This window comes from Thunnus thynnus, chromosome 1 (genome assembly GCF_963924715.1).
Source record: "Thunnus thynnus chromosome 1, fThuThy2.1, whole genome shotgun sequence".
NCBI lineage: Eukaryota > Metazoa > Chordata > Actinopteri > Scombriformes > Scombridae > Thunnus > Thunnus thynnus.
Genome location: NC_089517.1, coordinates 24,184,358 through 24,197,083, shown reverse-complemented (window position 1 = coordinate 24,197,083; position 12,726 = coordinate 24,184,358). Strand labels below are relative to the sequence as shown.

Genomic DNA, 12,726 nt, shown 5'->3' with positions numbered 1-12,726 from the left:
TGGCGTCTCCCCTAGAAACCCCCCAGTGGCTGCGCGCTCCTTATACGGCCCTCGAGGTGGGACCGCGAGGCTCCATGGGAGGTCAAAGCGACAGTTCCATATATGGCGCGCGCTCTCTCTCCTCGTCGGGGGCGCGCAGCGTCACTCCTGATCCTCTGCTGAAGTCCGATGGATGGAGCTCCCCCCTCCCCTCTGCGAGGCGCGCAGCACCCCCCACCCACTCCTCATCCTCGGCCTGTCAGCATCCTAATATGGCAGAGGGCCGGGATGGGGGCCAGTGCTACGGTTTGTGAATGGTGGAGGTCGGGTATATAAGGTGGACGGGCAGCACAGAGGACCGTAGCTGGTTCAGCAGCAGCACTGGTTGGGTTATTCTCTCCGAGCCGCAGACTCACTCCCTAAGGTAAGACCCGCTAGGACCGGCCTCCCCTGAAGCCTCACATCCAGGTTGGGACACCAGACTAGGCCATTATCTGAACATCACTGGAGCATCTACTGGAGCAGAAGTCAGCCAGGACCGCTAAAGTCAGGCCGCCTAGGACCAAAGATTACTGGAGGCAACATGGGAAACTCCACTGGAGGAGAGGCTAGACTGTAGGAGAGACCTGCTACTAAAGGAAAAGAGAAAAAACTTTAGTTGAGATTTGACTCATGCCAGAACAGACTGGTGTCAAAGAGATTAAAGAAGACTGGAGAAGTTCTCATCTGAACTTTCTCCAAGTCTGGAAATTATTGATTGATAGACGAAGCAGGTGGAGTATCGTGACTGTTAGATTGGTATGATTCAGCACCTTTATAGGTGTAACACTGATTCCTGAAAAGATATTGATAATGTAAGATGCAATTCGCATCCAGACCGATTAAAAACCAGAATAGCTTACCTGAGAAAAAGTATAGTGCGATAGAAAGCCTGTAGATTTACCTGATTTCAGTACCAATTAGATCCTTAAACATTCGCATAGGTTTACTATGCCAAGTTAGAATAGTATAAAGAACAGATATTAATCGAGACTCACCAAATTCAGATAGCTCTCTGAAGGAAAACAGTACTTTAGTTCCGTATTGTTCATCTTAAATGTGATTTTATAGCTCTATTCAAGCTAATACGTCATGCGTAATGGCTTGATGTCAGTGCGCCTTGGATACATTTAGCGCGCAAGGCACTGGCCTGATTATATTCATGCTCCAGTAAATGTTACAATAAATTTTAGTCTTAGCAATTAGGACACAGACTTGATCTTACAAGGAACAAAAAAGTGAGAAAAGGGGCAACATTTCTTTCACATACAGTATGTATCACAATGTGGATTTGATTTAATAACCTGAACTCCTTTTCTTCCCCTCCTTTCTTCCGCTCCAGACGCCAACATGTGTGACGATGATGAGACTACCGCTCTGGTGTGCGACAACGGTTCCGGCCTGGTGAAGGCTGGCTTCGCCGGAGACGATGCCCCCAGGGCCGTGTTCCCCTCCATCGTCGGCCGCCCTCGTCATCAGGTAAATAGCGGAGAACACCTCCATACAATAACAAGAGAGGCTAATTGGAAGCACTGATTGGAGCTTATGAAAATATTTTTTAAATTATTATAATAATCACACCTCAGCCAATTAATTATCAAATACAGAGAAATACAAATTGGTCTAAAAACTAGTTTTACAAAATTATATTGGATATTCTTTCAGACAGTTGTACACTATTTTGGCAGAGGTATCCTACTGGAGTCACAGAGATATTTAACTAAGATTTTTATATTTTAATGCGAGAATTGAGCTGTTTAGTGCAATTACAAACTATTAGGTGATAACAGTGTGGCATTTTGTATCTTGAGCCATGTAATTTTGGCTCCTTTTACAAACAGCAATGTGGCCTTCACCTGTTGGAGACAAAATTAGCCACAGATGAATTGACTGTCACACAATTGCTCTCTGTCTATCTCTGTGACCCACGCTGTTATTTGGCACATTTATGGCACGGTCACCATGCCGTTTGCTCCACACAGTAAAGACTTTAATCTGGCCAGAAGAAAGGTCATACCTCTTTTTGGATTATTTCAAGTCCCCGTCTAACCTTTCCATGATCTCCCCCTTTCTTCCCCCTTCAGGGTGTCATGGTCGGTATGGGTCAGAAGGACTCCTACGTCGGCGACGAGGCCCAGAGCAAGAGGGGTATCCTGACTCTGAAGTACCCCATTGAGCACGGTATCATCACCAACTGGGACGACATGGAGAAGATCTGGCACCACACCTTCTACAATGAGCTGAGAGTTGCCCCCGAGGAGCACCCCACCCTGCTCACTGAGGCTCCCCTGAACCCCAAGGCCAACAGAGAGAAGATGACCCAGATCATGTTTGAGACCTTCAACGTCCCTGCCATGTATGTGGCCATCCAGGCTGTCCTGTCCCTGTACGCTTCCGGCCGTACCACCGGTAAGACTGACAACAACAAACAGCTGCTCCTCATGACACATACAGCCTCCCTGACATACATAACACATATAGACAGACGCCTTTATCATAGAATAGAGTGAAATTAACAAGGCTAATCGATAAAATTACAATACAATCACAACACATACTGTTAACAGACATTAATGCGCCTTTTCACCAGATGTGGCAATTTTACGCACAACTTTTAGGCACAGTCTGCCTACCTTCCTCGGAATATTTATGTCATTTTTATGGCGCTTATTATACATGCACTCAGTGTGTATTTGTACATGATCTTTCAATCACCCACTTTAGCCACAATTTTACACAAAAAACAGAAATATTTTTGGACTCCTGGTTGCCAGTCGGACTTTACTAAATTCTTCTTCCTACCTCTGCTCAGGTATTGTGCTGGATGCTGGTGATGGTGTGACCCACAACGTCCCAGTCTATGAGGGTTACGCCCTGCCCCACGCCATCATGCGTCTGGACCTGGCTGGTCGCGATCTGACCGACTACCTGATGAAGATCCTGACTGAGCGTGGCTACTCCTTCGTGACCACCGGTGAGGAACTCAGAAGCAAACCATCCGCCTAGAAATAGAAGGAGAATCGAAATTTTTTATCATAACTTGACATAACTCATTTATCTTCACTTTGGGCACAACCAAAATTGACAGCAGCCTAATTAACGACAGCAAAAATACCAATTAATGACAGCCCAGTGCAAACACAAAGGCTGAGTGAGAAATTTCCGCCTGTGTGCGTTTTTAAAATAATTAAATTGTATTAAAATGCACATCGAAAGCGATGTAGTTATATGTTTAAGAAAAACAAACTATTTGCAGCATTAGACATTACTGTATAACTAAGTCCGTCTGCCATTACGCACATGGTTTCTGGGGGAATTGCGGGGTTTCGGGGTTTTACTGTTTGTCACTCTGAGTCATAATAACTCATCAACTTGTCCCCCCACAGCCGAGCGTGAGATCGTGCGCGACATCAAGGAGAAGCTGTGCTATGTGGCTCTGGACTTCGAGAATGAGATGGCCACCGCTGCCTCCTCCTCCTCCCTGGAGAAGAGCTACGAGCTTCCCGACGGTCAGGTCATCACCATCGGTAACGAGAGGTTCCGTTGCCCCGAGACCCTCTTCCAGCCTTCCTTCATCGGTACGCAAGATTATCTTTTATTTCTCTCAGAGTGAAAAGCATTAAAAAACAGAGCTTTGGGCCAAGCTGGAGACGCTCCCTCATCTTAACACTTGTCTCTCTCACCTGACCAGGTATGGAGTCTGCTGGTATCCATGAGACCGCCTACAACAGCATCATGAAGTGCGACATTGACATCCGTAAGGATCTGTACGCCAACAATGTGCTCTCCGGTGGTACCACCATGTACCCTGGTATTGCTGACCGTATGCAGAAGGAGATCACTGCTCTGGCCCCCAGCACCATGAAGATCAAGGTAAACAAAACTTATAAACATAAAACACAAATATGAGAACTAAATATCTTACAATATATACCCAAATGTAACTTTATGCACAAATTGGTCATTACGCACATATATTTATTGAAGAAAAAAAAGATGATCAGGCACTGGAACTTTACTAATCCACTTTCTCCCCCTCCTCCTACTCCTCCTCCTCCAGATCATTGCTCCTCCCGAGAGGAAGTACTCCGTCTGGATCGGTGGCTCCATCCTGGCTTCCCTGTCCACCTTCCAGCAGATGTGGATCTCCAAGCAGGAGTACGACGAGGCCGGCCCCAGCATTGTCCACAGGAAGTGCTTCTAAATCCTCCATCTTCTACTCCAGCTTCTCCATCATTTTCACCACCAGCTATCTGGAGATCAAGCGAGGAGGAGGATCAACCTCTGCGGCACAGCAACACTCTGCTGTCAATGGACTGTCTGTCTGCGCTGTTGACATTTATATGCATCTTTTATCCTTATAAAATGTGCATATTTTATTGCTGTTTGTTGTCTGTGTTTGCACGGAGAAAGGCTGTGAAAAACCACCACTGAACCATGCATCCACCCAAAAAAACTTTAATAAAAAAAATAACAACAACATGTTGCCCAACACATGTGAATGTAAGTGTATATACATATTGATAATTTATTAAAGTCCATTATTTGGTATTTTTGACCCCGGTCTGGTTTTTCTAATAGATAATAATGGGAGAAGCTGATAAACTAAAGCGTAAATTAAAATTACAATGGTAATACTGGAATGTGAATGATACCTAACATTCAAAAGGTGCCACACAAAAAATAATAAATTATCTTTATATCCATGCAAATACAAGGTCACCTAAAATACAATATTTAGGAATCCTAGCAAGAACTGGGGAAGATTGGGGAAAATGAACAAAAATAATAATAAAATAAAGCCTGAATGAGGCTTAACTGACTGCACTGTCAGCTACTATACACACCACACACCAACATAATGACGCACAAAACAGCTTCCCCATAAATCAGTGAGAATATTTGTTGGCAGGGCTCCGGTTGGACAGGTGATAGGGTGTCTCTCACTGTCCCACCAGCCACTGTTGGTCGGGGGGCTGCTGGGTGACAGAGGAGATGAAAGGCGACGCCTTCAAACTTAGACAGTCGGAGTCTGACTTGCCAGGAATGTGCCCAGGCAGCAGCAGCAGCTCCGCTTTTTAGATCGTGCGGATCAGTAGCATGGGACACCCGACACCCCACCCTGAGTCCTGTTGAGCTGCCTGCCCTGCACGACGCGCATCCCCCCGGGCCCCAGACCATCTTTAGACAAAACTAGAACCCGTGTACAGTTGGGCATCTCCACAGCCATACCTTATATGCATACAAGCTCACCAGGTTGTCTGGGTGTGGGTTTGAGTCTGAGCTAAAAGCACAAATGAGCGTAAAGGGCGCGTCTGGGGTGCGCACCACCCACATTATTTCTAACAACCTATTGACCTGTCATGTTTGTTAAAACACATCATAATTGGCTTTTTTGGAAGTCTATTTATATTGTTCAACCTTTGAGACAATTAAGAGGACAAACATTTGCATACATTTGGGAGCCATTAATTGCTAATTAAAGCAACACCTGATTGAATAAGCAACAAGTTTGCCTACGCAATTAAACTCTTTCATGTAGCCAATCAGTGCATAGTGTCAAAAACAATATAATTAACTGTCTTTTTCATTTTATTCCAACATCTAATGGTAATCATTATCAGCCAAATGCTTCATAACCGCTCCGACCGCATTCCTGAAATCCCGGCCCGCCCGGACCACCTGTTGCTGGTGTGTTTGGCTTTTTAAAAACGTCTCGAAGCGGGCGGAGCTAAGAGACGCAGCCTGTGATTACAACAAGCACCATGAGCGCCATCTGTTCTGCTCTGCTTCCGTGAAATCCGACCTCAGTGTAAGTATACTTAGCCTAACTGTACACCAAATTAGACTCTTGCAACCATGAAGTTCTGCTGTGGAGCTTTGCTGTGATGTAGATGACAGTCGGTGGATTGTCAGTGAGATGTTATATATACTCGGCTCTGTCTGCGGACGCTGACAGGCGATTATCGACACTCCGTATTACCATATGATTAACTAACATCTATAAATAACACCGACACTTTTTGTCTCAAGGAGCTGATAGCCTGCAGATCAACAGGCAATCAATTGAGAAAAGCAGTGACACGCAATTAGACTGTAATACACGTTGTTAGTAAAAAAAAAATGGCGATTTAATACGGGGTTTATTTAGAAGCGTTTGGAGTATTTCATCAATAACGAAATGAGGTTGTAATAATTTGTAATAGTATGTGTTTTAAAGCCTACAGTGTTTTCATAGACGACTGATGCTGAGCTGTAGTGATCAACAACAGTCGTTGAGATAATTTGAGCCAATCAGAGGAGGGGATGACAGCTACCTTCATTACGTCATTAGAAGATATGTCTGCTGTTAACCGTTGTAACGGTCGGCCCGGTGTTTACCTGTGGCCGGTTATCGCTGTTAAACACCGCTTAAATTTACAGAGCAGGGGTCCTGGGTTGTGATTTCTTCCAAGCAAGACGTTCGTTTTAATCCTCAGCCGAGCGAGGCGAGCTTACCCCGGCTAGAGGAGGAAGTAGGCGGGATCTGCAGCCTCCAGCTGCTCCGCCATTGGCTTTAACTGCTTCTACATTATGTTTTAAATGTCTGGCGGTGAAGAGCTGCGTATGAGAAAACACACAAAGCTAGCGGGTGCTGTTTAGGTTTATATTAGAGTACTTTTTGCTATGTAGTAGTTAAGACATATCATACAAGCTAGTAACATAGCTATCTTTAGTTCCATTTTGAGCTTTTCTGCTTTGTGGTTTTGCGTTTGCAGTTTCCAAACGGAGAAGAAGAAGAAGATGGTGACCAAGAGGATCCGCTCTGAGTACATGAAGAAATTCAAAGACCCCAAATGGGAGACCTACACCAAATGTTACGAGGAGATGCTGAAGTACAGGCTGACCCGCAGGCTGCTGGAGCACACACACAACCCCTGGTTCTGGAGCGGCTCCGACAGCGACTCGGACTCCGGAGGAAGAAGCCCTCCTTCTCCTCCTCCTCCTCCTGCTCCTCCCAGCAAGAACCAGGTCCGGTCTGAGGCCAGCAGAGACGGGGCAGAGGCTGAGCTGGAGGACACAGCTGTACCCAGGCTTCTCCTTCCAGAGGAGGGGGAGGGTGGGTCAGCTCAACAGCCTCCAGTCCAAGGTAACAATGAGTTGTACATATGATGAAAACTGCATGATATTGGGACGTTTGTTTGTGTTTTGTTACTACATGATGTCATTTACTCCTCTCAGGTTCCCAGCTAGATGGAGCCAGAGAGCCAAGAGTACCAGAGGAGGAGAGGGAGGAGAGAGAGGAGCAAAGAGCCAGCAGCAGAGGCAGTAAAGGTAATTCAAAGTAGAAAGTACTGTCCAGTTAGTACTACTACTACAGCTACTGTAAAGCTTTCAAAAGACACTCTCAAAAAGCCTTCTGCTAAAGATATCATGTTTCATAGCCTATAGATAGTCCCTGTTAAGACAACCAGTGAAAAAAACATTCTGCAAACCTGGCATGCAATAAAATATGTCAACAGGGCAAAACTACAAGTCAGCACCGGCCTGATGTGAATGACGAACAGGCAGCACAGCTGGTCAGAAAGACACATGTACATTAAAGTCCCCCTATAGTCAAAAATGTGTTTTACTTCTTGTTCCTACAATTGAATGTTTGAGCTTCATTGTGCAGAATGATGTATGTGCAGAGTTTGACACTAGAAGGTTGTTTTCACATTCATTTGCTGAAAGGGGAAAGTTTCTCTGTGCTCATTGAAAATCCAATTTTAAGGGGCGGGCCTACAAGCAGGATTTGTGACATCACAAATAGTTTGGAAGCCAATTCAGGTCCAATATTCAACTCAGACAAGTGTGATGTGGAAACTTGAAGCATGCAGTGCACAAACACTGAAAATGGACTTTACAGTGAAATAGGAGACATCTTTTGTCCAGCAAGAAAACTTTCGAGATGAAATATATTTGCATATTTATAGATTCTGGAATTTTTAATGAGGGAGAAGGAATAGATTTCATTTTAAGGATTTTAACAGGATAATTTAACTTGTGTTGGTGGAAAAACTATATCAGACACACATTATTCTTCAAAGTAGTGTGCTTTACATACATCTTAAAACATGTCTGGAGGGGATCTTCAATAGATAAAACCAACAGAAAGGCAGAATGCTATTGTCAATTAAATAAAACAAAATAAATGAAACACATGACAAACATGATTTTTAATGGTTTTAGTTGCTTATCTAATATGTAGAAATGTCAGAAATTGTCATGTCTTGATGCTCTCTTCATTCCAAACCGTTTTCTCTCTTTCTTCTCCTCATTTGAATATTCCAGCGTTATCAAGCATAAACCTTCTTGCTTTCCATTTCTACTACAGTTATGACCTTTGACCCTTCTCCTCAGCCTTTTCCTCTCCTGATATTTTAGTGTTAGCTTACCTGTTTGTGTTTTCTGCTGGCAGAGAGAGACCCAGGAGGTCCCCGACCACAGCAGAACAAACCCCCTAAAATGTCCAAACGAACATGGCGGTCCCAGCGGGTCAGGCCTGCACCAGCACCGCAGCCCAGGGAGGACAGTAAGGACAGCAAACATCCTTTCGCTCTATACGGTTCAGGGGAGAAGGACGCAGACATTGCAGGCAGGAAGACACACAATGTGGGCCCTTCCGCTTCGACTAATCAGGTATTTCTGTAGATCTGTATGTGACAAGCTGTGTTGTAACTGAGCAGAAGTGTCAACAGGAACTTACCATTTATTTTCCTTGTAGATCCATGAGTCAGCTTTACGTGCTAAGACCAGACGGGAGGTGGAGCGCCAGATCCAGACTCAGAGAACCGAACGCCGGAGAGCCAAGTCTGCCGATCTGGACAAGGCCAGAAAGCTTGTTCAACCTGAGTTCAACCCCTGGCTCACTGAATACATGCGCTGCTTCTCAGCTCGCTCTCGATGAAGCACACACGCACATACACACACACACACACTCAGCTGAAATAGTTACATCATCAAGATGATTTCAGAACATTAAAAAAACAAAGAAATGAAGCCATTATTGCCTAACACCTCTAACGTTAAAATATCCACAGATGTACGATCATACAAAGGGAGGATTGATTTATACGGAGGCTCTTAAATGTAAATCACTCTCACATCAGGATGTAAACTGACAAAACCTTGAACATTGAAATTCACTGTGTGGCTTATTCCCCAAGAAGTGTACTAATATGTTTTGTATGAAAATCAATTTTAATATATTAATATATACATTGAGAAACATTTTAAAAGTTAGAAGAGACTCTTAAGATAAATTATTTTAATATGATGACATTATCAATGGATATGTTTACATTATACAGATATTTAGATGAACTTGAAGAGTCTAAAATGCATTTTACAGCCATACTTTGATCCAGTCCCTTTAAACACATGCTACAGTACATCAGATGTGTCTGTAGATTTTATACTGAGGTGTTTCACTACATTGGATACACAATGAAGGCACATGGCAGCGGGTCCATATAGATTTAGCCACGTTCTTGATAATGTTTCTAAGAAAAGATGTTAGAATATGAATGTGAAGAATGTACAACGCATCACTTATTGTATACAGATAAACAGTACATACACACACAATCAGATAGTACACATTCCAAAAAAATGTGTTCAGCATAGTGAGATGCTTAATCAACAAAGGTATTCTTTAAATTATGGAGCTTTTGCCGTGAATAGACTCTCTTCTTTGTGCTGAATTCAAAGTATTGAACGACATACAGACGTGTGTCTATTAACAGTTCTACAGCTTTTAATATTCAGATCACACACTGCTGTGAACTGGTTCTTGTAGATTTAACGGTTTGTGAAACAGTTTAACAGATAGATCCTCATGGACTCCGTTACAGATAGTGAATCTACTGACAGTCAAACTCAAACTGTGTTTAACATTACAGTTGTGTGATGTAGCTCAATAACACTTTTATGTGTTATTGACTTTATAACAACAGTTGTGTTTGATCTTTAGTTGTATCAATGTGCTTGTACAGTAATCGATCAACCTGTTAACTAACGGAGTCTGAAAAAGATGATGATGAGACTTTTAAAGCCACTGGATGACTGTGAACTGTGTGTTTCTGGGATTTCTTTTATACATTCATTGGTTGTTTGAATCTTTTCAACCAGTTTTAATGTAACATTAAAAATCACGTAATTTAAGTTCACTTTGAAACATAACAGTGAACATTTAAAGCTGTATTTATTTATCATTAATTGTTAGTGATTATACTTTAGAGGTAAAACAACAAGGATGGACATGAAGCCACAGCACCACTTTTATAAATATGGTTCAAGTATATGGGTTCATATTGCTAATTTACTGCTTACTGGGTAAAGCAGCATTTGCTTTAAAGAGTGACCAAAACAGACAGCACTTTGATCAGTCACCTGCTGACATCTTATTTGTACAGAACACCTTGCTAAATATTTGGGTTTTTTGTGTATTTAATTCACTGTTTGACACTCTGTGTTTCTGTTTGTATGTTTATATGAATTTATTGAGCACCAGACAATGTTGTTCACACTTCAGCCAAAAATGGACTTTTAATCCTTTCTGTGATAGATTTGACCTTTTCATGACTGTCAAAACTGTTGGAAAATAGATCCCACTTATAGTAATTTTCATGTTTTAAGTAATAATGATAAAATCAGCTCTGTGCCATAAAAATTTGGAAGAAATTCATGTGTTTCCTTTGCAACTATAGTTAGTAATGTTAGCACAGTATAAAGGAGATGGGAGGACAGGAGGCTTTACAGCAGTATATTTAAAACATTCTTTGTGTTTTTCTGTTACGCCTCTTAAGTTCAGTATTACTTTACTGAGTTGTATTTTGCTAGATTTAGTTTTCTAGTGTTTTTAAAAACTATACTACAATGTAGAGCTGAAAGAATAGAACTTGCCTCAAACAAAAGATGTGAAATTTTGTGCAATATTATGATATTTTAAATAGTTTGTTTGTAGTTGTTGTGAACTTTGACAACATCAGAAAATGTGAGCTAAACAAGACAGTTAATTACTAATATATTGCTTCATTAGTTGGTTAATAGGATTAAACTTTTTAGTCAAGATCCTGTAGAGACATTTAATGTTTTGCAAGGAGAGACTTTACTACGTCACCTTCTATAGGTTTATTTAGTGATGTACAGTTTCACCTCAAAATAATCCTCCCTCTCTAAAATTTTAATCAGGGGTAATGGTGAGAAAATAGATATTATGATTAATAAAAATAACAAACATCAGAAGTACTGAAGTTGCAATGTACTGTAAAATTTCTTTCATTTTTGTTTACATTTCATGCTTTCAACATACTGTATGGTTTAGAGGCTAAATGCTGTTGTGTGAAGCTTGTAATAAATCAATGGATTAATAAAACAATCTAAAATGACTCCATGAATAAATAAATCTTTGCAAATCATAATCCAACCCATCTGAAGCATGCTGACAAAAGAAGACAATATCGTTTTTTGACAGTGTTTAACTGAGAAACCAAACCATGAGGATGCTGGACAGTAGTCAGATTAGTGAACATTACATATTGTAATGCCTGATTTTACTTTAAAGAGATGTTAAAGTGTGCTGGGACCAGCTACGAAGGTGGAATGGGTCCTCAATCACACAGCGACAGAGGTGGGGTACCAACACGGGTCGAGCACAGTTTTCCCAAGGCCCAGTTATTGAACGCTGACTCTGATCTCCAGAGTGGGAAACTCTCTGGAGATACTTCAGCGACTCAACTCGGTCCCCTCTGAAGGTGTGAAGGAGCTCCAGACAGTCCATCTAAGGGAGCCTAGTCGACCTCAGCTCGATCGATTTCATGTTATGCAAGTCTGTTTAGAAACTTTAATGTCTGAACTGTGACATCTTCTGTGAGGTCACTGAAAGGGCTGATATATTCAATTCAATTCAATTCAATGGGCTTTATTGGCAAAATACAATTTGTTCAAATATTTGGACAGTATTAAATAACAATAATATGAACATTAACAACGTTAAGATTGATTAATTATATTAAGATTTATATACATTATATCAATTATATATATATATATGTACAGTATCTTATGCATGTATATGTGTGTGTGTGTGTGAGTATTGAGAGGTCATTAAGCTCTTTGAAATCTGAAATTACAGAGTTGAACTTGTTAAAGTAAATGTTCTTATTTCATTGAATGTTTTACATAGTAGGAGGAAATGCATCTCAGCCTCACCTGTCGAACAGTGACCACATATTCTGTTTTCTTTTGGTTGCCATGGTTTTTTATGTCGCCCTTCTTCGATCGCCAGTTTGTGGTCACTGAGCCTGTAGTTGGTGAGGATCTGTCTCTGCTTTCTATCTCTGACAGTACAGAGATATTCTGCTGATTCTTAATCTCTTTTTAGGGCCAGATAACGTTCTAATCTTCTTTGGCTTTAAGTTTCTTCTTTCCAATGTTCCAGATTGGTTTCTTTACATTCATTATCATTTGGTTCGCTCTGATTGGTGTTTGGAAAGCAGTGTTGGTGTGAGACTGGTCGGTGTGTGTCTGAGAGGAGGCAGTTAGTCTCAGCATCAACTGACACAGAGGACTATTTTCTGGGCTCAGCTCTTGGGTTTGTAGGGTTTTGAAATGGAGGGTGTCTGGTGGGCTGGATTTAAGGTGATTAAAACATTTGAATTCCCTCTTTTGAATGTTAATTATCAG

The 12,726-nt window shown here is 41.8% G+C and overlaps 2 protein-coding genes across 4 annotated transcripts; both read left to right on the top strand.

Moving 5' to 3' along the window:
- The first annotated feature begins 243 nt into the window (after nucleotides 1-243).
- Nucleotides 244-4,569, top strand: acta1b (actin alpha 1, skeletal muscle b). The gene is made up of 7 exons (XM_067592119.1): nucleotides 244-403; nucleotides 1,361-1,497; nucleotides 2,103-2,427; nucleotides 2,831-2,992; nucleotides 3,405-3,596; nucleotides 3,710-3,891; nucleotides 4,079-4,569. The coding sequence occupies exons 2-7, from the start codon at nucleotides 1,369-1,371 to the stop codon at nucleotides 4,220-4,222; spliced, it is 1,134 nt and encodes a 377-aa protein (XP_067448220.1). The 5' UTR covers nucleotides 244-403; nucleotides 1,361-1,368; the 3' UTR covers nucleotides 4,223-4,569.
- A 1,153-nt stretch (nucleotides 4,570-5,722) lies between these two features.
- On the top strand, nucleotides 5,723-11,429 carry ccsapb (centriole, cilia and spindle-associated protein b). 3 transcript variants are annotated; one of them, XM_067592132.1, is made up of 5 exons: nucleotides 5,723-5,830; nucleotides 6,777-7,147; nucleotides 7,240-7,332; nucleotides 8,459-8,679; nucleotides 8,765-11,429. In XM_067592132.1, the coding sequence occupies exons 2-5, from the start codon at nucleotides 6,802-6,804 to the stop codon at nucleotides 8,945-8,947; spliced, it is 843 nt and encodes a 280-aa protein (XP_067448233.1). In that variant the 5' UTR covers nucleotides 5,723-5,830; nucleotides 6,777-6,801; the 3' UTR covers nucleotides 8,948-11,429. The 3 variants fall into 3 exon arrangements, with proteins under 3 accessions (XP_067448233.1, XP_067448250.1, XP_067448241.1); XM_067592149.1 differs by lacking the exon at nucleotides 5,723-5,830 and adding an exon at nucleotides 5,878-6,649; XM_067592140.1 differs by lacking the exon at nucleotides 5,723-5,830 and having other exon boundaries at nucleotides 5,878-7,147.
- Nucleotides 11,430-12,726: the final 1,297 nt, after the last annotated feature.